Below are 12,583 nucleotides of genomic sequence, written 5' to 3'. Positions count from 1 at the left end.
TAACCCGATGTTTACCCTGGTTACCAAAAAAAACAAACACTACATACTCACCATCTGTTGCCCGTCAGGTCCCTTGGCGTCTGCTTCCCGCTCTGACTGTGTGCCGCCGTACAGTGAGAGCAGAGCGCAGCGGTGACGTCACTGCTGTGCTCTCACTTTACGGCGGCAGTCAGAGCAGGAAGCAGACGCCAAGGGACCTGACGGGCAACAGATGGTGAGTATGTACTGTTTGTTTTTTTTGGTAACCAGGGTAAACATCGGGTTACTAAGCGCGGCCCTGCGCTTAGTAACCCGATGTTTACCCTGGTTACCAGTGAAGACATCGCTGGATCGGTGTCACACACACCGATTCAGCGATGTCAGCGGGACCTCAACGACCAAAAAAAGGTCCAGGCCATTCCGACACGACCAGCGATCTCGCAGCAGGGGCCTGATCGCTGGTACGTGTCACACATAGCGAGATCGCTACTGAGGTCGCTGTTGCGTCACAAAACTTGTGACTCAGCAGCGATCTCGCTAGCGATCTCGCTATGTGAGACGGGGCCTTTATTTCGTCGCTGGATCTCCCGCAGACATCGCTGAGTCGGCGTGTGTGACGCTGATTCAGCGATGTCTTCACTGGTAACCAGGGTAAACATCGGGTTACTAAGTGCAGGGCCGTGCTTAGTAACCTGATATTTACCGTGGTTACCAGTGTAAATGTAAAAAAAAAAAAAACACTACATACTTACATTCCGATGTCTGTCGCGTCCCCCGGCGTTCTGCTTCCCTGCACTGTGTCAGCGCCGGCTGGCCGTAAAGCAGGGCACAGCGGTGACGTCACCGCTCTGCTTTAGGGCCGGCGCTTACACAGTGCAGGGAAGCAGAATGCCGGGGGACGCGACAGACACCGGAATGTAAGTATGTAGTGTTTGGTTTTTTTTACATTTACACTGGTAACCAGGGCAAACATCGGGTTACTAAGCGCGGCCCTGCGCTTAGTAACCCGATGTTTACCCTGGTTACCCGGGGACTTCGGCATCGTTGGTCGCTGGAGAGCTGTCTGTGTGACAGCTCTCCAGCGACCACACAGCGACGCTGCAGCGATCGGCATCGTTGTCTAGATCGCTGCAGCGTCGCTAAATGTGACGGTACCTTAACAGTCATCCCTCACTACACAATGTGTAATCACACCCTGGCACTCTGATTAACAGCCTGCTCTGCATTGTATGTGTGCAGACAGGAGGCTGTCAATCAAAGTGCAAGGGAGTGATTACAGCCCACACTGTGGTGAGCGGAGACTGTCACCATTCCCTGTATGCCCCTATGACTGGAAGCACTTGGAAGGATGTAAGTTCATTTTCTTCTTTTCTTTAACAATGCTTCCAGTAAGGGTATGTGCACACGTCCGGATTTCTTGCAGAAATTTCCTGAAGAAAACCGGAAATTTTCTGCAAGAAATCCGCATTTTTTTTTTGCGTTTTTTTTCCGTTTTTTTTCGCGGTTTTTTTTTTAGCATTCTGCAAGCGTAATTAGCTTGCAGAATGCTAAAGTTTTCCAAGCGATCTGTAGCATCGCTTGGAAAACTGACTGACAGGTTGGTCACACTTGTCAAACATACTGTTTGACAAGTGTGACTAACTTTTTACTATAGATGCTATAGTAAAAGATAGAATGTTTAAAAATAATTAAAAAAATTAAAAAAATGCTTATACTCACCTGCAGACCTCAGCGGGGTCCGTTCCTATAGATGCTGTGTGCGCGCAGGACCTTCCATGACGTCGCGGTCACGTGAGCGGTCACATGACCGGTCTCGACCAATCACAGGACCGTGACGTCATTGCAGGTCCTTCACCGCACACCAGCTACAGGAACCGAAGCGGCAGAATGCACCTGAGAGGCGGGAAGACATCGAAGGTGAGTATATCACTATTTTTTATTTTAATTCTTTTTTTTTTACCAATTATATGGTGCCCAGTCCGTGGAGGAGAGTCTCCTCTCCTCCACCCTGGGTACCAACCGCACATAATCTGCTTACTTCCCGCATGGTGTGCACAGCCCCGTGCGGGAAGTAAGCAGATCAATGGACTCCTAGGTGTGCGGAATCCCTGCAATTCCGCATTTTTAATGAACATGTTGCTTTTTTTTTCCGCGATGCGATTTTTTCGCGGAAAAAAATCGCAACATTTGCACAAAAAATGCGGAATACACTGTAAATAATAGGAGGCATAGGTTAGCGTTTTTTTCGCATTTTTATCACGTTTTTATAGCGAAAAAAACGCGAAAGAAACGCGAAAAATCCTGAACGTGTGCACATGGCCTTAGGCACACAGCCATGATTGTGAGGTTATTTACCTGCAGATTAACTCTTAAGTCTGCAGGTAAACAGCATTTCCCAACATGACTGATTCACTTTAGGGAACTATATTTATGTGCACACGTCAGGATTTCTTGCAGAAATTTCCTGAAGAAAACCGGAAATTTTCTGCAAGAAATCCGCATTTTTTTTTGCGTTTTTTTTCCCGTTTTTTTCGTGTTTTTTTAGCATTTTGCAAGCGAAATTAGCTTGCAAAATGCTAAAGTTTTCCAAGCGATCTGTAGCATCGCTTGGAAAACTGACAGGTTGGTCACACTTGTCAAACATAGTGTTTGACAAGTGTGACCAACTTTTTACTATAGATGCTGCCTATGCAGCATCTATAGTAAAAGATAGAATGTTTAAAAATAATTACAAAAAAAAATAAAAAAATGGTTATACTCACCTGCAGACAGCGGATCTCCTCAGCGGCGTCCGTTCCTATAGATGCTGTGTGTGTGCAGGACCTTCCATGACGTCGCGGTCACGTGAGCGGTCACATGACCGGTCTCGCGACCAATCACAAGACCGCGACGTCATCGCAGGTCCTTCACCGCACACCAGCTATAGGAACCGAAGCGGCAGCATGCACCGGAGAGGCGGGAAGACTCCGGAGGCCATCGAAGGTGAGTATATCACTATTTTTTATTTTAATTCTTTTTTTTTTTACCAATTATATGGTGCCCAGTCCGTGGAGGAGAGTCTCCTCTCCTCCACCCTGGGTACCAACCGCACATAATCTGCTTACTTCCCGCATGGTGTGCACAGCCCCGTGTGGGAAGTAAGCAGATCAATGCACTCCTAGGTGTGCGGAATCCCCGCAATTCCGCATTTTTAATGAACATGTTGCTTTTTTTTCCGTGATGCGATTTTTTCGCGGAAAAAAATGCAACATTTGCACAAAAAATGCGGAATACACTGTAAATAATAGGAGGCATATGTTAGCGTTTTTTTTGCGTTTTTATCGCGTTTTTATAGCAAAAAAACGCGAAAAAAACCGCGAAAAATACTGAACGTGTGCACATGGCCTAAGGGTATGTGCACACGTCAGGATTTCTTGCAGAAATTTTCCTGACAAAATCCGGACATTTCTGCCAGAAATCCGCATGCGGTTTTTTTTGCGTTTTTTTGCGCGTTTTTTGCGTTTTTTCCCAGACACTCCAATTTCATGGGAAATCCGCAAAAAATCTGCAAAAATAATGAACATGTTGCTTCTTTTTCCGGATTGCGTTTTTTTACGGAAAAAAAACACAACATTTGCACAAAAAATGCGGAATGCATTCTAAATGATAGGATGCATAATGTATGCGTTTTTTGTGCAGAATTATAGCGTTTTTATTGGGGAAATCTGCAGAAAAAAAAAACGCAAAAATCCCTGAAGAAATCCTGACGTGTGCACATACCCTGAGTTTTAGGCTATGTGCACACGTTGAGGATTTGCCTGCGGATCTGCAGCGGATTGGATGCTGGGGATTCGCAGCAGTTTTCCATCTGGTTTACAGTACCATGTAAACCTATGGAAAACAAAATCTGCAGTGCACATGCTGTGGAAAATACAGCGCGGAAATGCTGCGTTTTATTTTCCGCAGCATGTCAATTCTTTGTGCGGATTCCGCAGCATTTTACACCTGTTCCTCAATAGGAATCCGCATAAAAAAACGCTGGAAATCTGCGGGTAATCTGCAGGTAAAACGCAGTGTGTTTTTTATCTGCGGATTTTTCAAAATCTGCGCGGAAAAATCCGCACACGAATCCGCAACGTGGGCACGCACCCTTAGGCCGGGATCACACATGTGAGAAATACGTTCGAGTCTCACATGGTAATACCCGGCATTGCCGCCGTCACTCAGGAGCGGAGAGTGCGGCCGCATAGCAATACATGCGGCCGCACGCTCCGCTCCAGAGAGACGGCGGCAAAGCCGGGTATTACCATGCGAGACTCGGACGTATTTCTCGCATGTGTGATCCCGGCCTTAGATGCTGCATGCGTTTGTACCATCATAAAGGCAACGTTTTAGAGTTCCAGCAAAGTGGATGGGATTTATAGATATCTCATGCCTACTATGCTTTTTTTTTTTTAGCAGCAGCGTAATCTGACCTGCGGTGTGTGTTTCAAATATGCAACCTGACAATTTCTCTTGAATGAATTTTAGTTGTGTAGTTTCCCCAGAGAATTACATTAGATGCCTTTTTCTCTGCATTGTGGATGAAATGTGCCAAAGCAAGTCTGTGGATGCATGAAAAACACGCACAGCGCTGTTTGCCAGTCATGTGCTATGTCTAACATCGCAAAGGAGAGGAGAAGCTATGTCATTTATTTATCCATACATGAAAAACACTCATGTCATGACACACTGGCCAAACACTGAATACACCATTATCAAACAGCAACAATGAAAATTATCTGTAAGATTCTGGAATAATTAAAAGGGAACTGGACATTAGATTCATGTTGGCCAACCAGAGATTGGCTGTGAGATCGTTCTCACCACACTCTAGCTAATTGGCAGCTCTCTGCCACTGTATACACATGGTACGTACACAGTATAGAAGAAAGACACGAAATTGGGACTGTCACTCCAACAGCTGTTCCTCCTACCCTGTAACAGGGAGAGATATGCTTTTAAACATGAGTTAACAGTTGAGCATTCTCTTGTTAGTACCTCTGCGTTGTATAGTGATTTGTCGTAACGTATTACACAAGGCCATGCCTTCTTTTTTTATTTTACACATGTACACACAGGGGAGAGACCTGTCAATCAAGAGAATCATTCCTGGGAGATGTTCTCACTTTTCTCTAAAATGCTGAAGCAAATCAGCGAAAGACATAGCTGGCAGTAACTGCTCCGGCGGGCCCTGATTCATGCACCCGTTGTTTACGTATCAAGAATCCTATCACAGGTTCTCTTTAAAATACTTTTTTCCAGGATTCTGTTGCCGACAAAAACTAAAAATGTGTGACGAATACTTAGTTCTAGGTTCATTTTGACTGGGAAACCCTAATGGAACCTGCAGTGACGTGGGAAAGTAAAGAATATGCTTGAAATGTAAGAAAATGCATCATATCGAGGCACAAAAATAATGGGACACAGGTGCACTGCCCATGAGGTGGAGTTCTAGAAATGGATAGGACCATGGTCTCCAGCTATTCATAAGAGTCTAATAGTGCACAAAATATTATGTGGCATTTATGTGTGCCATATTCAATGATAATATATATATATACATATGCACACACACAATATATATACGATTTGCCATGCAGAAAAATAAATAAAAAATAAGCATTGGCAGCCAGGTCAGTCACAGACTGCAGAAGGTGCATATTAATGGCATTGCATTAATTTTGTGACATCTGTATATGACTAAGATTCTTAGACATGCAATTCCTGCACCTCATATGTAGCCATGTGCCAGTTCTGTACTTTGAGCCTTAATTTCCATGTCTATATGCCCTATGTATAGGTGCCCTGTTTAATAAAATCTCGCTAGAATGCCTTTATGCTAATCCCTCTGTTGTGATGTATCACAATAAAATGACAAATTATCACAATATCATGACATATAATAGCATTATGACATATTATCACAATATAACATATCTCTATATGATATTTTATCATTATATAACAACATTTATTCACATTATCATGACATTATCACAATGTAATGACAAGTTATCACTATCTAATGACATATCATAATAATGACGTTATCACAATATAATGACATATTACCACTATATGACATATTATCACAATATAATGGCGGTATCACAATATAACGCCATATCACAATGTCGTGACTGGAGGGATACAGTATAGTGGCACATTATATACAGCCCCTCTCTGCAGCTTTCCCATGCTGACGGGGCCACAGATAAATCCCTTTCCCCCATGTTCCTGCCACCTGCTTCCTCCCGAGTCCCCTGGCAGTGGGAGCAGGCAGAGCCGGGATGTGTCACACTTTCCCATGTCTCCATGTGAGCTCAGCTCCGCTGAAGACGTGTAATGTGAGGTCTCTGGTACACAGTAGATTTCCCATACAGTGTGATAGGCGGGTCTGCAGTCCCATGTAAGAGAACACGCATCCTATGGCCCACCTGCTGCAGTAACACATGGCGCACAGTACATGCCGGCACTCACCTGGTGCTGTACAAGTCCCGCAGGTCACACCATTCCTCCTCCGTCAGGCTGTCTGTGGTGAGGGGCTACTCCCCTGGGCAGAGTGTCTGTGTGTGAGTGCGGGGGCTGCCCTGATGCCACATCACTGGCTGGCAGCTGTGCACACTTGTCCGGATCGTGAGCAGCTTTTTCTGCCAACTTTGGAGAAAGTCTTGAGATATCACTGTCCCAGCGTGACTCTGCGGTGAGTGGAGAGTCTCCAGACTGCGTGCCTGTACACAGCTCCACACTCCAGCCATGAGAGGAGGGGCAGGGTGTGTCCATTACTGCCGCCTCGTCCACTTCAGTCATTATCACAGCTGCCACAGGATGACACCGCGGTGCTGGTACAGCAGGGGGCACCCTGCACCCCGGACACCTGCACACACCACTAATGGCCTGAGGGTCCTCTGCAGCCCCAGAGACAGACGACTGCTATAATGACTGACAGTCTATCATTCTGGTGACAGACTATGCTGCCCTGGGGGTCTATCTGGTGACAGAATATACAGCCCTGGCGGTCTATCTGCTGACAGACTGCAGCCCTGGCGGTCTATCTGGTGACAGAATATACAGCCCTGGCGGTCTAACTGCTGACAGACTGCAGCCCTGCCAGTCTATCTGGTGACAGAGTATGCAGCCCTGGCAGTCTATCTGGTGACAGAGCATGCAGCCCTGGCAATCTATCTGGTGTCAGACTATACAGCCCTGGCGGTCTATCTGCTGACAGACTGCAGCCCTGGCAGTCTATCTGGTGACAGACTATGCAGCCCTGGCGGTCTTTCTGGTGACAGAATATACAGCCCTGGCAGACTATCTGGTGACAAACTGTGTGTAATGACACTGCTAGGGTTAGGGTTGGGGCTAAAGTTAGGGTTAGGGTTGGGGCTAAAGTTAGGGCTAGGGTTGGGGCTAATGTTAGGGTTAGAATTGGGATTAGGGTTAGGGTTGGGATTAGGGTTAGGGTTGGCATTAGGTTTACATTAGAGATTAGGGTTAGGTTTGGGATTAGGGTTAAGGTTAGGGTTGGGATTAGGGTTAGGGGTGTATTATGATTAGGTTTGAGGTTAGGGTTGAGATTAGAATTAGGGGTGTGTTGGGCTTAGGGTTTTGATTAGGGTTATGGTTAGGGTTGGGATTAGGGTTAGGGGTGTATTATGATTAGGTTTGAGGTTAGGGTTGAGATTAGAATTAGGGGTGTGTTGGGCTTAGGGTTTTGATTAGGGTTATGGTTAGGGTTGGGATTAGGGTTAGGGTTGTTTTGGGGTTAGGGTTGTGATTAGGGTTATGGTTAGGGTTGTGATTAGGATTATGGATCATGTTGGGATTAGGGTTAGGGGTGTGTTGGGGATAGGGTTGGAGTTAGAATTGGGGGGTTTCAACTGTTTAGGTACATCAGGGGGTCTCCATTTGCGCTCAAAAAGTCAAATGGTGCTCCCTCCCTTCTGAGCTCTGCCGTGCGCCCAAACAGTGGTTTAACCCCACATATGGGGCATCAGCGTACTAAGTACTAGTTGGACAACAACTTTTGGGGTCCAGTTTCTCCTGTTACCCTTGCGAAAATAAAAAATTGAGGGCTAAAAGATCATTTTTGTGGGGAAAAAATGATTTTTTATTTTCACGGCTCTACGTCAAACTTCTGTGAAGCACTTGGGCGTTCAAAATGCTCACCACATATCTAGATAAGGTCTTTGGGGGGTCTAGTTTCCAAAATCGGGTCACATGTGGGGGGGGGGGTTCTGCGGTTAGATACATCAGGAGCTCTGCAAATGCAACATGATGCCCGCAGACCATTCCATCAAAGTCTGCATTTTAAAACGTCACTACTTCCCTTCCGAGCCCCGATGTGTGCCCAAACAGTGGTCCCTCCCACACATGGGGTATCAGCGTACTCAGGACAAATTGGTAAAAAATTGGGGGCTAAAAAAATCATTTCTGAACTCCTCGTGTTCTCTCCCTCTACAAACCTACCTTTGCCCGACATTGCCATCTCTGTGTGCGGTTCCACCATTACTCCAAAGCAACATGCCCGCTGCCTTGGAGTCATCCTTGATTCCGAGCTTTCATTCACCCCCCACATCCGATCACTGGCTCGCTCTTCTTATCTGCATCTCAAAAACATTTCCAGAATTCGCCCTTTTCTTACTTTCGACTCTGCAAAAACTCTTACTGTCTCACTTATTCATTCTCGTCTGGACTATTGTAACTCTCTACTAATTGGCCTACCTTTTACCAGACTCTCCCCGCTCCAATCTGTCCTGAATGCTGCTGCCAGGATCATATTCCTCGCCAACCGTTACACCGATGCCTCTACCTTGTGCCAGTCATTACACTGGCTACCCATCCAATCCAGAATCCAGTACAAAACTACTACCCTCATCCACAAAGCACTCCATGGCTCAGCACCACCCTACATCTCCTCTCTGGTCTCAGTCTACCAACCTACCCGTGCCCTCCGCTCTGCTAATGACCTCAGGTTAGCATCCTCAATAATCAGAACCTCCCACTCCCGTCTCCAAGACTTTACACGTGCGGCGCCGATTCTTTGGAATGCACTACCTAGGTTAATACAATTAATCCCCAATCCCCACAGTTTTAAGCGTGCACTAAAAACTCATTTGTTCAGATTGGCCTACCGCCTCAACGCATTAACCTAATTATCCCTGTGTGGCCTATTAATAAAAAACAACAACATAATCACGTTCCTCCATCATGTTCTCATACACTTTATGCAGTTAATAGCCTCTGTGTCTGTACTGTTACATACTTAGGCAGTTAACTGGTTCATGCAGCTTTACATGAACACCCGAGCCTTACACTATGGCTGGTTCAAATAACTAAAGCAATTGTTACCATCCACCTCTTGTGTCTCCCCTTTTCCTCATAGATTGTAAGCTTGCGAGCAGCAGGGCCCTCATTCCTCCTGGTATCTGTTTTGAACTGTGATTTCTGTTATGCTGTAATGTCTGTTGTCTGTATAAGTCCCCTCTATAAGTTGTAAAGCGCTGCGGAATATGTTGGCGCTATATAAATAAAATTATTATTATTATTATTATTATTATTATTATTTTTGTGGAAAAATTTTTTTAAAATTTTCACGACTCATTATAAACTGCATTATAAACTTCTGTGAAGCACTTGGCGTTCAAAGTGCTCACCACACATCTAGATAAGTTCCTTGGGGGGTCTAGTTTCCAAAATGGGGTCAATTGTGGGGGGTTTCTACTGTTTAGGTACATCAGGGGTTCTGCAAATGCAACATAACGCCCGGAGACAATTCTATCAAAATCTGCATTCTAAAACGGCGCTCCTTCCCTTCCAAGCTCTGCCATGTGACCAAACAGTGGTCCCTCCCCCACATTGACCCCCCTGACAAAGGCAGACGCCGAAACTCGCGTCGGGGCTTGGCACATCCCAGGGACCATTGTCTTACACAGCAGGTAAATACCAGGTGGCTTTTTCTTAGGTTTGCATTTTATCTTTTGTTTATTTGCCAGTACACTGTTTGACATCACAGGGGTTATTGTATCCGCAATCTATAATATAACGCTGGGAGCGTCACTCTGTCCGAAGCCTCTATAGACTGCGCAAGCGCAAGCGCCGGCGCAGTCTGGACCGCACAGAGCGACGCTCCCAGGAGATCGCGGTATGCGTAAGCGCTGAACGCACACCGCGATCTCCACCGGACAAGCAGGGACGAGCCAGGAGGCGGAGGGTGAGTATACTTACCTGACCCGTTCCACCGACGCGCTTCCGGGCCGTGACTGTCCCCCTGCTCCCGGAATCGGCGCCTGCGCAGTCCGCGCTTTCCGGCGCCATTTTCTTGAAGACACATTGCAGTGTCTTCAAGAAAATGGCGCCGGAAAGCGCGGACTGCGCAGGCGCCGACTCCGGGAGCAGGACCAAGAAAATGGCCGCACCCAGCACAGCCGCCGCGCCCAGCACAGCCACGCACAGCTGCCCACAGCAACGCACAGCCGCCGCACCCAGCACAGCCGACCATAGCCACGCACAGCCACCCATAGCCACGCACAGCCGCCGCACCCAGCACAGCCGACCACAGCCACGCACAGCCGCCGCACCCAGCACAGCCGCCCACAGCCACGCACAGGCGCCGCACCCAGCACAGCCGACCACAGCCGCCGCACCCAGCACAGCTGCCCACAGCCACGCACAGCCGCCCACAGCCACGCACAGCCGCCCACAGCCACGCACAGCCGCCCACAGCCACGCACAGCCGCCGCACCCAGCACAGCCGACCACAGCCGCCGCACCAAGCACAGCCGCCACAGCCACCCATAGCCACGCACAGCCGCCGCACCCAGCACAGCCGACCACAGCCACGCACAGCCGCCGCACCCAGCACAGCCGACCACAGCCGCCGCACCCAGCACAGCCGACCACAGCCACGCACAGCCGCCGCACCCAGCACAGCTGCCCACAGCCACGCACAGGCGCCGCACCCAGCACGGCCGCCCACAGCCGCCGCACCCAGCACAGCCGCCCACAGCCACGCACAGCCGCACCCAGCACAGCCGACCACAGCCACGCACAGCCGCCGCACCCAGCACAGCCGACCACAGCCGCCGCACCCAGCACAGCCGCCCACAGCCACCCATAGCCACGCACAGCCGCCGCACCCAGCACAGCCGACCACAGCCACGCACAGCCGCCGCACCCAGCACAGCCGACCACAGCCGCCGCACCCAGCACAGCCGCCCACAGCCACGCACAGCCGCCCACAGCCACGCACAGCCGCACCCAGCACAGCCGACCACAGCCACGCACAGCCGCCGCACCCAGCACAGCCGCCCACAGCCACGTACAGCCACCCATAGCCACGCACAGCCGCCGCACCCAGCACAGCCGACCACAGCCGCCGCACCCAGCACAGCCGCCCACAGCCGCCGCACCCAGCACAGCCGACCACAGCCGCCGCACCCAGCACAGCCGCCCACAGCCACGCACAGCCGCCCACAGCCACGCACAGCCGCACCCAGCACAGCCGACCACAGCCACGCACAGCCGCCGCACCCAGCACAGCCGCCCACAGCCACCCATAGCCACGCACAGCCGCCGCACCCAGCACAGCCGACCACAGCTGCCGCACCCAGCACAGCCGCCCACAGCCACGCACAGCCCACAGCGACGCACAGCCGCCGCACCCAGCACAGCCACCCACAGCCGCCGCACCCAGCACATCCGCCGCACCCAGCACAGCCATGCACAGCCACGCACAGCCGCCTACAGCCACGCACAGCCTCCCACAGCCACGCACAGCCGCCCACAGCCACGGACAGCCGCCGCACCCAGCACAGCCGCCGCACCCAGCACAGCCGCCCACAGCCACGCACAGCCGCCGCACACAGCACAGCCACGCACAGCCGCCGCACCCAGCACAGCCGCCCACAGCCACGCACAACCGCTGCACCCAGCACAGCCACCCACAGCCGCCGCACCCAGCACATCCGCCGCACCCAGCACAGCCGCCGCACCCAGCACAGCCACGCACAGCCGCCACAGCCATGCACAGCCTCCGCACCCAGCACAGCTGCCCACAGCCACGCACAGCCGCCCACAGCCACGCACAGCCGCCCACAGCCACGCACAGCCGCCCACAGCCACGCACAGCCGCCGCACCCAGCACAGCCGACCACAGCCGCCGCACCAAGCACAGCCGCCCACAGCCACCCATAGCCACGCACAGCCGCACCCAGCACAGCCGACCACAGCCACGCACAGCCGCCGCACCCAGCACAGCCGCCCACAGCCACCCATAGCCACCCATAGCCACGCACAGCCGCCGCACCCAGCACAGCCGACCACAGCTGCCGCACCCAGCACAGCCGCCCACAGCCACGCACAGCCCACAGCGACGCACAGCCGCCGCACCCAGCACAGCCACCCACAGCCGCCGCACCCAGCACATCCGCCGCACCCAGCACAGCCATGCACAGCCACGCACAGCCGCCTACAGCCACGCACAGCCTCCCACAGCCACGCACAGCCGCCCACAGCCACGGACAGCCGCCGCACCCAGCACAGCCGCCGCACCCAGCACAGCCGCCCACAGCCACGCACAGCC

At 50.9% G+C, this 12,583-nt stretch overlaps 1 protein-coding gene across 3 annotated transcripts in view; it reads right to left on the bottom strand.

Moving 5' to 3' along the window:
* ADGRG2 (adhesion G protein-coupled receptor G2) overlaps positions 1-6,786 on the bottom strand; it is a 225,666-nt gene extending 218,880 nt beyond the window's left edge. Inside the window, exon 1 of one of the 3 annotated variants that reach the window (XM_077294653.1) lies at positions 6,481-6,786. Coding sequence is in view for 1 of the 3 variants with exons in the window: in XM_077294651.1 (XP_077150766.1) it covers positions 6,245-6,309 (65 nt within the window). In the remaining 2 variants the exon portion in view is untranslated. Of the gene's footprint in view, positions 1-6,244; positions 6,323-6,480 lie in introns of those variants that run through there. The other 2 variants (XM_077294652.1, XM_077294651.1) reach the window with 2 other exon arrangements.
* Positions 6,787-12,583: the final 5,797 nt, after the last annotated feature.

Source organism: Ranitomeya variabilis, chromosome 3 (assembly GCF_051348905.1).
Source record: "Ranitomeya variabilis isolate aRanVar5 chromosome 3, aRanVar5.hap1, whole genome shotgun sequence".
Classification (NCBI taxonomy): Eukaryota; Metazoa; Chordata; class Amphibia; order Anura; family Dendrobatidae; genus Ranitomeya; species Ranitomeya variabilis.
Note: the sequence above shows the minus strand (reverse complement) of the source record. Positions and strands in the feature narration are given on the sequence as shown.